This window comes from Ovis aries, chromosome 19 (genome assembly GCF_016772045.2).
Source record: "Ovis aries strain OAR_USU_Benz2616 breed Rambouillet chromosome 19, ARS-UI_Ramb_v3.0, whole genome shotgun sequence".
Taxonomy (NCBI): Eukaryota; Metazoa; Chordata; class Mammalia; order Artiodactyla; family Bovidae; genus Ovis; species Ovis aries.
In genome coordinates, this window is record NC_056072.1 from 50,778,918 (window position 1) to 50,797,546 (window position 18,629).

The 18,629-nt window shown below is 41.9% G+C and overlaps 1 protein-coding gene across 3 annotated transcripts in view; it reads left to right on the forward strand.

Annotated features, from left to right (window-relative positions):
- The window catches only part of RHOA (ras homolog family member A), a 50,345-nt gene that overhangs the window by 29,551 nt on the left and 2,165 nt on the right, over positions 1 to 18,629 (forward strand). Inside the window, exons 2-3 of one of the 3 annotated variants that reach the window (XM_042235718.2) lie at positions 10,717 to 10,874; positions 15,080 to 15,200. In XM_042235718.2, coding sequence (XP_042091652.1) covers positions 10,719 to 10,874; positions 15,080 to 15,200 — 277 coding nt within the window. In that variant the 5' untranslated portion in view covers positions 10,717 to 10,718. Of the gene's footprint in view, positions 1 to 10,716; positions 10,875 to 15,079; positions 15,201 to 18,629 lie in introns of those variants that run through there. The other 2 variants (NM_001161875.1, XM_027957549.2) reach the window with 2 other exon arrangements.

Here is an 18,629-nt window from a genome sequence, read left to right on the forward strand (position 1 = left end):
GAACCAGAAGAATGATTAGCATAGTGTGTTTTTGAAGAAGTTGTGTGGCAGGTAATGGAGTGAGGCAGAAATGGAGGCGAGAGCCATAAGTAGCTTGGGATGAGCGGTAGGCAGCACTGTCACATGTGGCAGTGAAGTGTGTCTCAGTGGTTGTCCTCCAAAGGCCCAAGCCTCTGATGGGGCCAGTGAAGGCTGTGCCGTGGACAGTGCTTCAGCATCAGTGCCAGCAGAAGAGTCACTCTTGGATGGAGCATTGGGCCACGTACTTAAGACTGTGCCAGCCAGGATTTGCACATTACAAAAAAGATATTCTTGCCCTCTGTCCGCAGTGCTGTTCAGGGAGGATGTTTATTTGCAGACAGCCCTTATTTCCTCGTGTGGAAGGAAGGTGGTGGTTTCCAGAAGGGTGACCTCTTGCCATTCACTCCCAGCACTGCTGCTCAGCAGCACAGCCAGTCCTGTGCTGAGTTCCAGTCTGATAAGTTTTGAGTCTTTGAACAAATAAAACAGAAGTTTCCTAATAGAAACTTTACAATAGCAATTAATATTTTTTTAGTTGTATTTTATGTTTTAACCACTAAATCATTGAGTGCCAGGCCCAGACAGCCCCCCTGTGTGGCCTTGTTGAGTTTACCTTGTTGCTATAACTTAAAAGTATCAAGCCTCTGGACACAGTCAGAAGGCCTAATTGGCTTTCTTTTTTTTTTTTTCCTTTTACTAAATTTTAATTTTTACTTTATTTTACTTAATACTGTATTGGTTTTGCTATACATGGACATGAATCCACCACGGGTGTACATGCATTCCCAAACATGAACCCCCCTCCCACCTCCCTCCCCATAACATCTCTCTGGGTCATCCCCATGCACCAGCCCCAAGCATGCTGTATCCTGCATCGGAGATAGACTGGCGATTCGATTCTTACATGATAGTGTACATGTTTCAATGTCATTTTCCCAAATCATCCCATCCTCTCCCTCTCACTCTGAGTCCAAAAGTCTGCTATACACATCTGTGTCTTTTTTGCTGTCTTGCATACAGGATCATCGTTGCCATCTTTCTAGATTCCATATATATGTGTTGGTATACTGTATTGGTGTTTTTCTTTCTGGCTTACTTCACTCTGTGTAATCGGCTCCAGTTTCATCCATCTCATCAGAACTGATCAAATGTATTCTTTTTAATGGCTGAGTAATACTCCATTGTGTAGATGTAACACAGCTTTCTTATCCATTCATCTGCTGATGGACATCTAGGTCGTTTCCATGTCCTGGCTATTATAAAGAGTAATTGGCTTTTTTGATGTGGTTATCAGTAACTTTGTGAATGAGACTATACCTGGAAGACTGGTGCTTTCATATTGCCTATAGAATAGTAACTGTTACCACAGCAAAGCAACAGGAAGATTCCCGGGAGGTCCGGTGGGTAGTACTTGGTGCTCTCATTGCCAGGGCCCTGAGTTTGATTCCTGGTCAAGGAACAAAGATCGCACAAGTTGCCTGGCATGGCCAAAAAAGCAAACAGAAAACTCCCCAAACAAAAGCAATGCAGCAGAGGCAAGGCAGACTCCACGTCTAAGTCAGTTCAGTTCAGTCACTCAGTCGCGTCCGACCCTTTGGACTTCAGCACACTGGGCTTCCTTGTCCATCACCAACTCCTGGAGCCTACTCAAACTCGTGTCCATCATGTCGGTGATGCCATTCAACCTTTTCATCCTCTGTCATCCCTTTCTCCCGCCTTCAATCTTCCTCAGCATCAGGTTCTTTTATCTTTTCAAATGAGTTAGTTCTTCGCATCAGGTGCCCAAAGTATTGGAGTTTGAGTTTCAGTTTCAGCATCAGTCCTCCCAATGAATATTCAGGACTGATTTCCTTTAGGATGGACTGGTTGGATCTCCTTGCAGTCCAAGGGACTCTGAAGAGTCTTCTCCAACATCACAGTTCAAAAGCATCAATTCTTTGGCTCTCAGCTTTCTTTATAGTCCAACTCTCACATCTATATATGACTACTGGAAAAACCATAGCCTTGACAGATCTTTGTTGGTTTTTAATATGCTGTCTAGGTTGGTCATAGATTTTCTTCCAAGGAGCAAGCGTCTTTTAAAAATTTCATGGCTGCAGTCACCATCTGCAGTGATTTTGGAGGGCCCCCCCCCCAAATAAAGTGTCTTTGCTGTTTCCATTGCTTCCCCATCTATTTGCCATGAAATGATGGGACCAGATGCCATGATCTTCATTTTCTGAGTGTTGAGTTTTAAGCCAACTTTTTCACTCTCCTCTTTCACTTTTATCAAGAGGCTCTGTAGTTCTTCATTTTCTGCCATAAGGTGGTGTCTTCTGCATATCTGAGGTTATTGATATTTCTCCCGGCAGTCTTGATTCCATCTGTGCTTCATCCAGCCCAGCGTTTCTCATGATGTACTCTGCATATAAGTTAAATAAGCAAGGTGACAATATATAGCCTTGGCGTACTCCTTTACTGATTTGGAACCAGTTTGTTGTTGCATGTCTAGTTCTGCGCGTTGCTTCCTGACCTGCATCCAGATTGCTCAGGAGGCAGGTCAGGTGGTCTGGTATTCCCATCTCTTTAAAAATTTTCCAGTTTGTTGTAATCCACACAGTCAGAGGCTTTGGCATAGTTAACAAAGCAGAAGTGTTTGTTTTTCTGGAACTCTCTTGCTTTTTCTGTGATCCAATGGATGTTGGCAATTTGATCTCTGGTTCCTCTTCCTTTTCTAAATCCAATTTGAACATCTGAAAGTTCACGGTTCACATACTGTTCAAGCCTGGCTTGGAGAATTTTGAGCATTACTTTGATACCGTGTGAGATAACTGCAATTGTGCAGTAGTTTGAATTTGGGATTGGAATGAAAACTGACCTTTTCCAGTCCTGTGGCCACTGCTGAGTTTTCCAAATTTGCTGACATATTGAGTGCAGCACTTTCACAGCATCATCTTTCAGGATTTGGAAGAGCTCAACTGGAATTCCATCACCTCCACTAGCTTTGTTCATAGTGATGCTTCCTAAGGCCCACTTGACTTTGCATTCCAGGATGTCTGGCTCTAGGTGAGTGATCACACCATCGTGGTTATCAGGGTCTTGAAGATCTTTTTTGTATAGTTCTTTTGTGTATTCTTGCCACCTCTTCTTAATATCTTCATGTAAGTCAAGGTTACCTTAATTTGTCGTTGTTGTGGTTGATGTTGAGAGGTTGCAGCATCCACTGATACTGCCGTAGTTCCCATCCTGGGAATTTTCGAGCTCCTAAAAATCACAGGACAGGACTGGGCCCAATATACTTGGTACACTGTCCCCTGTGAATAGTAATCACTAACAGCAGATATCTTTGCTGTGGTGCTACTTGCCTTTCTGATGGCTGAAACAGGGCTGTTTTCAAATGTGAAGGATTCAACTGCAATGCAGTGGTGGTAGGAAATATGAACTTAAAATTGGGGGCTTTTGTTTTTGTTTTTCCAGACTTTTATAAACTTTTTATTTTGTTTTGGGGTATAGCCTATTAACAGAGTACTTTCAGGTGAACAGTGAAGCAACTCGGCTATACATGTGTTCATTCTCCCCCAAGCCCCCTCCCATCCAGGCTGGCACATAACGTTGAGCATAGTTCTATGTGCCATGCAATAGGTCCATGTTGGTTTTCCATTCTAAATATAGCAGTGTGTACATGACCTTCCCCAAATCCCTAACTATTCCTCCCCACCCCCACCCCCACCCCCACCCCCCCAGCAACCATAAAGTTCCTTTTCTAAGTCTGTGAGTCTCTTTGTTTTTTTAAGTAAGTTCATTTGTATCATTTCTTTTTAGATTCCACATATAAGGGATGTCATATGATATTTCTCCTTCTCTGTCTCACTTACTTCACTCAGTATGATACACCCTAGGTCCATCTGTGATGTGGCAAATGGCATTATTCTTTTTAATGGCTGAGTAATATTCCATTGGATGTATGCACCACATCTTTATCCATTCCTCTGTTGATGGACATTAAAGTTGCTTCCATGTCTTGGCTATTATAAACAGTGCTACAATGAACATTGAGGTGCATGTATCCTTTCGGATCATATTTTTTTCCAGATAGATGCACAGGAGTGGAATTGCAGGGTCATATGTAGCTGTTTTTAGATTTTTAAGAAACCTCCATACTGTTCTCCATAATGGCTGTACCAATTTACATTCCCACCAGCAGTGTAGGAGGGTAAAATAGGGGGCTTTTGAAAGGCAGATAGCAAGCATTATACATGGTGTATCAGACCTAGAGGGAAAGCTGGGATGTTGAGACTCTGAAAACAACCCTAGGAAGACAGGCAAAAACAGCTTCAGGTGACGTACTTTGCTGTGGTCTGTTTTTCAAAGGAATGACACTGAAATACTGTGAGTATATAGCACATGTCCAGGTCCAGTTAGTATTCCACACTGAAGTCTTTTTCAGTATTTTAATGCTTGACGTATGGTAGTTGGATTGTAATTTCAGTTTTTTGAGCCTTTTCAGGTTTTTCATCAGTATTTCGGAGAAACACACCCCTTTTTTAGACTTTTATTCCTCTGTACATGGACTCCATTCAGCATGTCCTTGCCACTTTACTGTAGCTGAGTATACAGCTTCAAGGGATAGGCCAGCCAGACCCATAGTCCCTGTCCTGAAGGAACTTTTCTTGGGAATGGATATGAGTCATTGACAGAGGGGGGAAAATAACAAAAACCTGCCACATCCCTCACATAGGGTAGGATGCCTGGTAAATGTGGTTTAACTGATACATATAAAAACCAAGAGTGGCCCAAAGCCTCACGCGTTAGGATTAGAGCGCAGAGGTCAGGTGTGTCAGGAGTTTGAGAACAAGGACTGGGTCAGGAATAGAGATTTGAGAATCATGTGCATAAAGGTAATGTTTGAAGAACTGAAACCCCCAGAGATAGGTAGAGTATTAGGAAGCTAAGGGAAAAAACAATCTTGAAGGGAATCGTTAGATATGGAGGCCTGTAGCTGAGGAAACAGAAGACTTAGGAGATGAGCTCATTAGCATATTTTGTCAGGGAGGCTCAAGGATAGGAAGGTAAGGTGGTAAAAAATATCAAGGAGAATCAGGACTGCATTTTGTGAAGGTAGGTCATCGGTGACTTGAGAAAGTTTCAGTAGAAGTTTGGGCAGAATGCACATTGGTAGAATTTAAGCAAGTGAATGGGTATGAAGCAGTTGAAAATACATACCTTTTCTTTGAAACAGACCAGAGAGAGGAAGGTTAATAAAGGAAAGCATGGATGTGGGGAGATCCTTTGTTTTAAAATAGGCACCCTGCACTTCATGGTGGACTGAAAGGAGCCAGTAGACAGGAGAGATGAAGGTGGTGTGTGGGATACCCCAGGTGGCAATACTATATAAATTGAAAGATGCTGGAGGCCGTAAGGTTAGGCCTGGGCAGGAGAGATCTTAGTAGGAGTAACTTGCTCACTGCGTTTTTCTGTCTTATGCCAGACCCTGTAAGAGATGCAGAGATTCCCTTAACTTCGCTAAAGAAATATACACTCACTTGCATGCTATTACAGGTAGTTTAAATAGATATCTTACAGCTGACTATTACTGGAAAAACAAACCTCTACTCAAAACTTTGAAGAATTATATCTGAAACAATTCAGAGTCTAGAAAATAATACATCTGGCAGAGAGAGCTCAATGTGATTTTCCTTTGCAAGCCATGTGCTTGAAAAGATGTTGGATTATAACAACATGGAAAGGAAAGATACTAGAGTTAAAAAAAAAAAATTCCTGGGTCATTTCAGGAAAAAAAGTAGTGAGTTTCATTTTCTGATGTTTGTATTTTTCACATCTTGTCAACAACTCTGGTTGTGTTGCCAGACTCCCAGCATCCCAGAAATCACCTTGTAATTACAGGCTTTCATTTTCGTTTTGTCCCATAATCACTTGTGATTTCTTTTCTTTATCGTCAGTAGAAGCTGGATGGTTTTATATTTTTCCTGGGCAGAATATTCCCTAAGGGAAATATTCAAGAGCCATTTTGGTTGCTCCCTGGCATTTTCATTTTGTGTGTCCTTAACTGTATTTGATTTAGAGGAATTACTTCTTAAAAATTGAGTACTTTCTAGGAAGGATACTATTCAAAGATGGCAGTCTTTTTTAATAACTCAGGGTATTACAGATACATTTTGTTTGCATCCTATAAGGTCCTGATTGCTGGACTTTGGGCATACACCAATACCAAGATAGGCCTAGGAGGTAAAATTGTGACATGAATTTGAGAGCATAAGAAAAAATAGAAAATGATTTGTGAATCCTGTCAAGATGTTAGCAGTCAGACTGAACATAGAGGAAAGACTTTTTTTTAAAGGTAAATTAGCATCTGTACCCTAGATTATTTCATAGGAGACTGAAAATGAAGTAGTCTGTCTCTCCTTTTTCATTAAAAAAAATGTTTTGTTTTTGGACTTACTTAACATGTTTCCCCGGAGAATACAATGGCACCCCACTCCAGTACTCTTGCCTGGCAAATCCCATGGACGGAGGACCCTGGTAGGCTGCAGTCCATGGGGTCGCTGAGGGTCGGACACGACTGACTTCACTTTCATGCACTGGAAAAGGAAATGGCAACCCACTCCAGTGTTCTTGCCTGGAGAATCCCAGGGACGGGGGAGCCTGGCAGGCTGCCTTCTCTGGGGTCGCACAGAGTCGGACACGACTGAGGCAACTTAGCAGCAGCAGCAGCAGCAACGTGTATCCCACACCCCCTTCTTGTCTCCTGTCTATTGGCTCCTTTCTTCAGTGTACCATAAAGTGCAGGGTGCCTATGTTAAAACAAGGAACCTCCCCACGTCCATGCTTTCCTCTACTAACCTTCCTCTCTCTGGTCTGTTTCAAAGAAAAGGTATACATTTCCACTTGCTTTGTACCCATTCACTTGCTTAAATTCTACTACATGTCCAATAAAGTATGGAGCCACATAGGGCTGTAAAAAAACAGAAGATATTTTCTTTGGTCTGAGGTGATTTGCAGTCTGGTTGGAAGACAAAACACAAGTGAATCAAGTAGGAATCAAAAACAAAAATTATAGGAGCTGAATGGGTGTGAGAAGTGCTGAGTTACAGTTTAAAGGGCTAGTCTCTATACAGTACTGTTTTCATTGTGTGGTCCTATGTTTTAAAGAATTGTATTGAGCACATTTCCCTTTTATGTATATGCTGGTTATTGTGCTTTCATTAGGAGTATTATCCTTAATCCTTCTTTTGCTTTTTCGCAGAAAATAAGTCTTTAACTATTACTAGATAATATTGTGAGTTGGTTAAAACTTCATAATATATATGTATATTCTTAGCCAGCCACATGTTCACTGCACTATACCGCGAATGTTCTCAGAACTTACAAATGAGTGACAGCAGCGTCAGCCCTTCCCATTACAGAACCTTATGAGTTTATGTGCATTAAATTTTAAAGCTAAATTTCCTACATTTTCCAGACTAAAAAAAAAGTTTCTGATGTACCCCAATGGATTGTGTCACCCACTCCAGTTTGAGAAATGTTCCCTTGAGACAGTATGGTTTTGTCAGTGAATGTATTGTTGAGGATTAGTCTGACTGTAGGTAATGGGGACCTGAAAAATACTACCTTAAACAAGACAGTTATTTTTCATTCACATAAAAGAAGTATGGAAGTAGGCAGTCTTGGGCTGAGATGGTGGCTCCCAAGATATCTGGGATCTAGGTGCCTTCCATCCTTATTCCTTCAACTCCAGGGTGTGGCACTCATATTCTGGGATGGCCGTTTAGAAGGCAGCCGTGACTCCAGCTTTAAGCAGCATGAAGGAGGAAGGAGATGAAGAAGGGCAGGGACTTCCAACTTTAAGGAAGATTTTCTGGAAGTCCCACAGAATACTGCTGATTACATCTCAGGGGCTAGAAGTTTGTACATGGCTATATCTAGTCTAAGGGAAACTAAGAAATGTCTTTTAGCTGGGCAGCAAAGTGCACAATTAAACATTGGAGTGCTGTTCTAAGAGGTAATCATGCGAGTTTGGGTTGACCTCTAGGCTGTGACAAGTGGAAGTAGGGAGTCTTCATGCTTTTCCCTTTTTTTTGGTAACAGCTTTGGTAAATATCCACACACATTATAATTCACCCATTAAAAGTTTACAATTCAGTTGTATATAGAATATTTGAGTTATGCAACCATCTGAGAATCATTTTGGAAAAAATTCATCACCCTATAAAAAGCCTCACTATTCTTTTGATAGTCATTCCCTATTCCTCCCTCCTCTAGCTCCCTTCCTCTGGAAGTCACACGTCTACTATCTCTGCGTTTGCCCGTTCTGGACATTTCGTATAAATGGAATGACACAACATGTGTTTCTTTGTAACTAGCTTCTTTCACAAATTGTAATGTTTTCAGGGTTCACCCATGTGGTAGCATGCATTAGTATCCCCCCCACTTCATTGTTGAATAATATTCCATTGTGTAGATAAATCACATTTTGTCCATTCATCAGTTGTTAGATGTTTGGTTTGTTTCTACTTTTTGATGGTGATGAATAATGCTTCTGTGAACACTGATGTAAAGTTTTTGTATGGACATGTTTTTATTTCTATTGGAGTTATGAGTAGAATTGCTGGGTCATAGATATAGTCAGATCCTTTGCCCAGTTTTAAATCGGATTGTCTGTCTAGTTATTATTGAGTTGTAGGAGTTCTTTACATATTGTGGGTCCACATCAACCTTGACTGCACGAGAGATCCCAAGTCAATCTAACCAACCTAAGTCAGACCACCAACCTAAGCTGCTTTTTTGTTATTCAGTTGTAGGAGTTGTTTATATATTCTGGATATGGGTCCCATATCATTTTCTCCTATTCTGTGGATTATCTTCTCATTTTCTTGATGCTATCTCTTGAACCACAAAAGCTTTGAAATTTTTTATGACATCCAATTTATCTTTCTTCTTTGTTTCTTGGTAATAGATATATTTGTGAATACACTGTTCACAATAGATTGTGAGAAATGTATTTTTTAACCAAAAGATGGAAGCAACCCAAGTGTCTGTCTGCAGATAGATGGATAAATAAGATGTGGTATATATCAGTACATACAGTGGAGTATTATTCAGTCTAAAAAGAAAGGAAATTCTGATAACATGCTACAAAGAGAGGAAACCACTATAATGCTGAGTGCAGTAAACCAGTCACAAATACTGTATGATTCCACTCACATGAGGTAGTTAGAGCAGTAAGATTCATAGAGGTAGAAAGTGGAATGTTGGTTGCCAACAGTGGAAGTAGGGGAGATGGGGCGATAATTGTTTAATGAATATAGAATTTCAGTTTTAGAAGGTGAAAAAAGTTCTAGAAATGGATGATGGTGATAATTGTACAACAGTGTTGAATATATGTAATGCCACTAAAGTATTTGCTTACAAATTGTTTAAATGGCAAGTTTTCTGTGTATTTTACTGCATTTAAAAAAATATCTTGTAGTTTTAGCTCTTAATTTGGGTCTGTAATCATAGTTAATTTTGTATGTGATGGGAGGTAGTGTTCTAACTTCCTTCTTTTGCATGTTATCTGTTCAGTTGTCTCAGCGCCATTTGTTGAAAAGGCTGTTTTTTCTCCATTGGATTGTCTTGGCATCCTCTTTGAAAATTTACTTGACCCTAAATGGGAGGGCTTATTTCTGGATTCTCAGATCCACTCTATTGATCTATGAAAGTGTTAGTCGCTCAGTCTTGTCTCTTTGGGATCCCATGGACTCTAGCCTGCCAGGCTCCTCCATCCATGGAATTCTTTAGGCAGGAATACTGGAGTGGGTAGTCATTCCCTCCTCCAGAGGATCTTCCGTCCCAGGGATCGAACCCCGGTCTCCTGCATTGCAGGTGCTCTTTACTGTCTGAGCCACCAGGGAATTGTTTATATCTTTATAACAGTGAAGTACTGCCTTGATTACTGTACCTTTATAGTTTTGACATCAGGAAGTGTGAGTCCTTTAACTTTGCTCTTCATTTTCAAAATTGCTTTGGCTGTTCTGAGTCCATTGAATTTCCATGTGCATTTTCTGATCAGTTGTCAGTTTCTGCAAAGAAGCTGGCTGAGATTTTGATAGGGATTGAGTTGAGTCTGTAGATTGATTTGGAGGATATTGCCATTTAACAGGATTGCCCTTTAGTCCTTAAACATGAATGTCTTCCCATTTAAAGTGTTCAGAGTATGTTTCATGCTTTTTGTTATTTATTCATGTTTTATTCTTATTGATGCTGTTGTAAGTGAAATTGCTTTCTTAATTTCAGTTTCAGTTTGTTCATTACTAGGGTATAGAAATACAGTTGATTTTATATGTTAATCTTGTATCCTGTAATCTTGCTGAATTTGTTAGTTCTAATAGCTTTTTATAATTTTACTTCTTCTTTTCCAGTCTGGATGTCTTTTATGTTGTCTTCTGCCTAATTGCCAGAAGCTCCTTAGAAGTGGCAAGAGTGGACTTTGTTTTGTTCCTGTTCTTAAGGGAAAACTTTCAATATTTTCACCATCAAGTATAATGTTAGTTATGGGGTTTTGGTATGACTTTTTGATGGAAAGGTGTTACTAGCATTTTATCTTATATTTTTAGTGTGCTAATAGAGGCTTGTGCCCTGTGGGCAGAAAGTATGTGCTATAGATTAAAGCTATCATGGATTCTTGTGCATTTAGACAACACTTTTGTCTTGTTTCAGCAATGGCTGCCATCCGGAAGAAACTGGTGATTGTTGGAGATGGAGCCTGTGGCAAGACTTGCTTGCTCATTGTCTTTAGCAAGGACCAGTTCCCAGAGGTGTATGTCCCTACGGTGTTTGAGAACTATGTGGCAGATATTGAAGTGGATGGAAAGCAGGTGAGTAGACTTTTCAGAATAACTGCTACTGTTTTTTATCTTAGGCTATTCATAGAGCCTTGAGAGAATTAGGTCTCTTTGTCTCTTTAGTACATAACAATAACAGAAAGTTAAAATGAGAAATCTGTTCTCTTCTCGCCTTTTCAGTTCAGTCGCTCAGTTGTGTCCGACTATTTGCGACCCTGTGGACTGCAGCACACCAGGCTTCCCTGTCCATCACCAACTCCCAGAGTTTACTCAAACTCATTTCCATTGAGTTGGTGATGCCATTCAACCATCTCATCCTCTCTCGTCCCTTTCTGCAGCCTTCAGTCCCTCCCAGAATCAGGGTCTTTTCAAATGAGTCAGTTCTTCACATCAGGTGGCCAAAGTATTGGAGTTTCAGCTTTAGCATCAGTCCTCCCAGTGAATATTCAGGACTGATTTCCTTTAGGATGGACAGATTGGATCTCCTTGCAGTCCAAGGGACTCTGAAGAGTCTTCTCCAACATCACAGTTCAAAAGCATCAATTCTTTGGCTCTCAGCTTTCTTTATAGTCCAACTCTCAACATCCATACATGACTACTGGAAAAACCATAGCTTTGACTAGACAGACAGACCTTTGTTGGTTTTTAATATGCTGTCTAGGTTGGTCATAGCTTTTCTTCCAAGGAGCAAGTGTCTTTTAATTTCATGGCTGTCGTTGCCATCTGCAGTGATTTTGGAGCCCCCCAAAAGAAAGTCTCTTCGCTGTTTCCATTGCTTCCCCATCTGTTTGCCATGAAGTGATGGGACTGGATGCCATGATTTTAGTTTTCTGAGTGTTGAGCTTTAAGGCAGTTTTTTCACTCTCCTCTTTCACTTTCATGATGAGGCTCATTAGTTCTTCACTTTCTGCCGTGAGGTGGTATCATCTGCATATCTGAGGTTATTGATATTTTCCCTGGCAATCTTGATTCCAGCTTGTTCTTCTTCCAGCCCAGCGTTTCTCATGATGTACTCTGCATATAAGTTAAATAAGCAGGGTGACAATATACAGCCTTGACGTACTCCTTTCCCTTTTTGGAACCAGTCTGTTGTTCCAGGTCCAGTTCTAACTGTTGCTTCCTGACTTACATACAGATTTCTCAGCAGGCAGGTCGGGTGGTCTGGTATTCCCATCTCTTTAAAAATTTTCCAGTTTTTTTTGATCCATACAGTCAAAGGCTTTGGCATAGTCAATAAAGCAGAAGTTGATATTTTCCTGGAACTCTCTTGCTTAGTTCAATTTTATTCGTTTTAAATTATCATCTAGATTATGTCCACATTCATGCGTATTTCACATGGGGAAGCCTTAGAATATTTGTTCTTTCCAGCTTTATTTATATTTGAAATTTAGTTTATTGCCGAATGGTTAGTACTAAAATGAACCTTTGTATGGATGGGCTTTTTTTTCTGTCATAGTATTTCATTAAGTGCTGAAGTTTGAGATTACTAGGTCATTGTGTTCTTATTGATTATGCTTCTCAAAGGGTTGTACGGCTCTGTACCACCAACAGTGTGACATTTAAACAACATGCTCACATTTAGGTTTGGGTTTTTTTTTTCTTTTAAGGTCTTTTGATTTTAACATAAACAGGCTGCTGCATTTGCTTCAGTTATTTGTCACTGGCAGTGTCTGCCCTGAAAGCCCACCAGCAAGACTGGAGCAAAACTGCTAAAATTAGAATTGTCTCTCTCTCTCTCCTCCCTTTTGTTGTCAAAATAATATCCAGATTCCTGTCCATCTTTTGAAGAGAAATGAAATTCTCATTGCAAATGGGTTAGCTGAAAAGAAAAGTAGAACAGCGGGCTGTTTTCCAACACACTCAGTCCTCTTAGGCATTCAGTCACATGTCTCACGGTGCTAGCACCTAATTTATTGGCTTCCACAATTGTCTCCTTTCTTCTTTCTCCTGTTCTTGCTTTCCTGCTGTCCCTTTCTGTCCCAGTACTACCTAACCTCATTTTGTGGGACTGTGTGTGGAAAGCACATTAGGCCAGCTGCTTCGAATTCTAGGGTTCATCATTACAGGGTGCCTTGATACTTCTATGACCGTGAGTAAGCTGTCTAATCTTGGAGCCACTTTGATTTGTAAAGTGGTTTAAGCCATTTGACCGTTGACAGAAGGGTCTGTGAAGTGACTGAAGGCATTTGGAAGCACCAAGGCACTTGACAAATTGGACTGAACAAGAACATACTCAACACTCCCTATTATAGTGTACCCAGTAGCCATGTCGGCCACAGTGGATGCTCTCAGACCATTAGGGACCCCATGGCACCCTTCTGGTCACGAATGGATGAAAAAAACCACAATGAATTCGTGCCGAAGAGAACTTTGTCTGGGTCCTATACCCTGCAGGTAGCCCATCAGTGTTGGCAATTCAACTTTCAGTCAGTATCTGAGTGGATGCTTGGGTACAGGTTTCTGTCGGCTTCATAGGAAGATTGGTTTTATGTAGAGACAGGGCGGGCCTGCTGTCACATACCAGACCTCTCACCCAATTTAGACAGACAGACAGACAGACAGACAGACACACACACACACACACACACACACACACACACCCCACACCCCACCCCCCCCACCCCACCCCAGTGGCTTGAAGGAAACAAACAGGGTTAGGTTGGTGTTTTCACAGCACATTCTCAAAAGGCGTACTGAATGTATATTCTGGGTTTATCTTGTTATTTAGAGAATGACAGCTGTTGGTTGCTGTGTGTCTGCAGTCATCAGTTGGGAAAGTCCTTTGCATCTGTGGCAGTACATGTTTGAGGGGTACTATTGGCTCTTCTGTCCTCTTGGAAGCATCATCTTTGCCTTGGGGTCTTGGAATGACCAGGATCTTCTTACCCTTAAGAAATATAGGGATTTTGACTTAAAAACCTTGAGGAATGATCAGTGAATATCTTTCTTCCTCTGCCTGACCCTGGCAAAATGAAAGCCCTTGAACCAGGGAGAGGAACCCTGAAAAAAGGGTACTTGATCTGGAAGAGGGTATCACATCCTAGCTGCCTATCTCAGAGCAAGTCAGTACCCCAGAGTGAGAGAGGGCGCCTCGTGCGAAAGTTCTCATAAGAGCATGCACCCACAGAGCCCAGGGAACCATCCAGGATTCTAGGTGGTTATGGGCCAGGGAATAGGTGTGCCCAAAATGGAAAGGCCCTGATGTGAGACAGGCCTGGCACCCTGGAATCATTTATCAGGAGACAGTTAGCTCTTCTGTCTGACTGAATGCTCATGAGGTGTGGGGGTGCCAGGGGAGTGGGATTTGTGAGAGAATGAGCATCCTGAGGTCACCCCAGTTGTGAGAGTTGGGCATCAATGTGTTAACGGGTTCCTGTACCAAGCTGATGGTAATGTGCGTGACAGAGGCACAGTGGGACTTGTGGAAGTTATGAGTGACACATCCTGGGGCAGAGGTTGAAGTGGAAGAAATAATTAGCCATCAGCTTTAAGGTAGGAATAATATTTAGATACTGAAATATGAAACACTCTGAAGGTGTTAGGAGGAGAAGGCTACTTGAGGCATTGGAGGGAGAACTCTTTGGGCCACAAGAGCTAAAAACCACTGTGACTGTAAGAAGTGACTGGGCTGAGTACAGTGCCTGACAGGCATGGGGGTGGTGGAGTCCTGTCCAAGGCCAGGTATCTGCCCTCCTCCCCCTGGAAGGTGAACAGGTTCCCGAGGTGAAAGGAATAGCCCCTGCCTATGTGATGCTTTCATTGAGACATTTTTTTGAGCAGTAAAAGCAGAGCCATAGTCCTTTCCTGTCAGCTCAGACCTTGCCCAACACCCAGGATGGTGTCTTTTCTTATCCATCAATTCAAATACAGTCTTGTTTCCTCATTGGAGCAAAGTGATGAGACAAGGTAAGGAAATGGTTGAGTGAGACTGTATTAAGGAAAGTTACTTGTTCTGGTTTGTCCCTGTCTTGCCTTGTATACCTGGTGGGATGTTGTCTATGGTTCATTCACTTTCTTTCCTCTGTAGAATGTTATTTATGTACTTATAAGTACTTATAAGCTACAAAATTAGTTTTGACTTGGCACTAATAAAACTGACCATTTTTGTATTTTACTATGTGGACAGTCTATCATTTGAAGGTACAGTGGTTTCACTTCTTCTGAAAGTAAGTAGTGGGATTAACCTGCACTCTTTTTTTTTTTAACCTGCACTCTTATGTTCCTTTTTCCTGTCATAGGTAGAGTTGGCTTTGTGGGACACAGCTGGGCAGGAAGATTATGATCGCTTGAGGCCTCTCTCCTACCCGGATACCGACGTTATACTGATGTGTTTCTCCATTGACAGCCCTGATAGTTTAGGTGAGTGGCCCTGCAGCCTGATGTTTCTCACTGCCTGTGTGGTGGTCAGTTTTTGGTTTCTCAGGTCCTTTCTGGACATCAGGTGGCTGAAAAGCATACATGACTTTCAGAGAAGGAGATCATAGGTGGCCAGAGTCCTAGAGTCTCAGGACTGTAGACCCTGAGCCCTGAATCCCTTTTCAGCTTTGGTCTCCCTTGACTGCCATGTTCATCTTGTAAAGTAGGTGAGTTCCAAATAGAAAGCTATTTTTTGCCCTCCTGTCTTTTTTTTAAAGGGGACAGGGGTGGGGGCTGGGCATGCAGCATGCTCTGACCAGGGCATTGAACCTGTGCCCTTAGCAGTGAAAGCACGGAGTCCTAACCACTGGATCTCCAGGGCATTCCCCAAAGCTATTTTCTGGACTGAAATTTGCGGAAGGCTTTTTTTGGGTGTCCACATCTTTTTTCAGTACTTAATATTGAGCCTGCTGCCTCCCAACATCTAGGCTGATGATTTGCTGATTCCTAGTGGTGTTTTTAAAGCCCTGTGTTAGCCCTTTTATAAAGCCCCTTAGCTAGTGGAGAGAGACTTAAACCTGGCCATTACACTAGCTCAGTTGGTCACATGTTACAGAAGCTGCTTTCCTTCAAAGAAAAAAAGAAATGTGTGAATGATGCTGATCTCTTATTCTGCAAAACAGAGCACTGGGGCCTGAAACAAAACTTGCTTTTGGTTTGTACTCAACATGATAAAATGTATTGCTTGGTGCTGTGGTGCTCTGTTTTAACAGGGCAGAGGGTGGGGCAAAGATACTGTCATTATTAACGCAAATGACAATTGAGGGCTGGCTGGTGGCCTGGGCTGTTCCAGAGGGGTTGGGGTTGGAGTGACCCTTTGTGTGTGCTCCTTGTACTCACGTAAATGACAGTGTTTGCTTAGTGTCATGCAGCCCAGGAACCAAGTTGAGATGGAGATGTTCCAGGACTGAGACTGTGGGTACTGCCTGCAGTCGTCTCACCTTGGTTCAACAGTTGTGTTTTAGTTTGTTTTCAAATTAATCTGGCTTCCTTTGGTGGGACTCTTGGAAGACCCTTGAGGCTGAACTTTAGAGAGAAAATGGACACCTTCCATTCAAACACACACATGATGAACTTTGCCTAAATCCTGTAAGAATGAGGACTGTGCACCCTTTGCCGCCTCATCGAGGGTGTAATCCTTTAGGGGAAAGAATACCTTCAGAGCAAAATATTACTCTTATTCTGTCTTTTTTTTTTTTGAACACTGTATCTCCTGGTCTCAAGGAGATCTTTGGCTTTTTACTATGTCTGTTTACTATGACTTGTTTTTGTTATCCCCTCACCCAGAGGGCAGGTTATAGGGAGGAAGCAGAGGTAGAAAACAGATAGAGCTCCCTCTCTGGAGTACAGATACACCTGGGGGTGGGGTGGGGCTGATGCTGTGCCTTCACTGGTGGTCTTGGCAGGAGTATCATAGGTAGGTAGGACCCCTTTGCTGACCTGAATTACCTTAGTTTTGCCAAGGGCCTTTTAAAAGTTCTCTTATTTTGGCTAGGGAGTAGCAGAGAATTGCACTGGTAGTTTGCCCCAGTAAAATGTGTCTTGGGAACTCAAAAGTTTATATCAAGAAAATGAAAAGCTAATGTCAACCAAACGTTGCAGTTTGCTTTTTATGTATGGTTGGATATTAGACCATGGCCCAGAGTCTGGGTGTAGAATAACAAGTTTGATCAGCAATCAGAATGTTGGTGTGCAGGTTTCAGCCCTGTTGTTGGCTGATCCTGTGTAAAAGGCCAAATAGTAAATAGTTTAGGCTTGTCAGCTGTGTGTTCTCTGCTACATTTCCTGAATTTGCCATAACTACTCAGCTATACTGTTGTAGCACAAAAGCAGTAATAAAAAATATATCCATGAATGAGCTTGGCTCTGTTCCAGTAAAACTTGACTTATAAAAGTAGACTCTGGATCTAGGTAAGAATTCCTTTTCTCTAGCTTAATGGAATTCACGAGGACATCCAAAGCACTCCATTGTAAATCTATGTAAAATGATGTGTCCTGATATGATCAGATTACTTTGAGGGTAGGAGCAATTATAGGCGATTGCCATCACTAAATTAAAAGGTAAAAAAATTAAATTTTAAAATTATTCATGAAAAGTGAACATAAGAGAGGCAATTCATTTTATTTTACATGTCCTGGATTCTGGAAGTGGGGAGACTACTAGAGTAATAATTTTGTATGTTTAGCAAATAATTATTGAGCACCTACTTATAGAAACTATATTCTAGATGGAGACTTCTAGAAGAGCCAAAACCTAAATCTGATAGCAGGAAAGATGACAAATAACATTCATGGTGGTGGAAATGGATAGGCTGTGGTAGTATGGAGTGTTAGAAGATGACCACATGCTGCTGGTCAGGAGCCTCACTGAAAAGGAGACCTCTGAGCAGAGGTGAGGGAGGCCAACAGAAGACTCGCAGGCGGAAGGAAGGAGTCCAGTGTGCTGTACAGAGAGCGAGGGTTGCAGAGCCATGTGGTTAATGATGTGGACCTCTCCTTTGGTCATGAGAGATGGGAACTCTCGGATGGTTTGAACACAGGAGAGGTGTGTGATCTCACCTACTCTTTAAAGTGATCACTGTTGCTGCTTCACTGAAAACTGACCACGGGGTGCAGAGCCAAGAGCAAGAGTGCCGAGGCTGTTGGGCTTCAGTGTCAGGTATGCTGGCCCTTGTGTCTTTATTGCTCTGCAGTTCTTAAGGACCCCTTTGTTCTAGAATAAGGCTTTGAGTTTTAAGTTGTAACATTAGTGATTGACTGAAGCTGCTATAGCAAAGGAGGAAAGTATCTGTCTTGTGGGCTGAGGAGTGGAGCATTGAATTGAGTTTTCTGACCTTACTCATATAATTTCTCTACCTTCTAGCCAGAAGGCAGGGCATCTTTCCATATTGTAACTCCTGCCTTTTCGTCTTGAAGTCAGAGAGTGAACAGTTTACGCCTAAAACATAGTCTCAAATTATGTTTAGTACCATTTAAATGATCATACGAAGTATGCTGTACACATTGAATCAGAATAACCTTATGTGAGGTCTTAGAGTTTTCTCCATTTTATAACGTCATCCCTGACTCTGAGATGCTCAAGGTGGTGGGTGTGGGAGGTTGAATCCAGGCCACCTTATCTAAATTACTACAGTATCGGCAAGAAGCTGCAACTGGTTATGATTCATTTTCAGAAGCCACTGAAGCCCTTTGAAATTCCAGTAACCCAAGGGTAGGTCATCCTGAAGGCCCATGGAGTAAGGTGTAGAGAAAGTGTGTGAACCTTGGGCTAGCTGTAGGTGCAGAATGGGGACTCCTTCTGTAAGCTGTGGTCAGAATCATCCAACAGTGACGTGGATGGCCGGTGGGGCAGGGGGCACCGTTGTGGAGCCA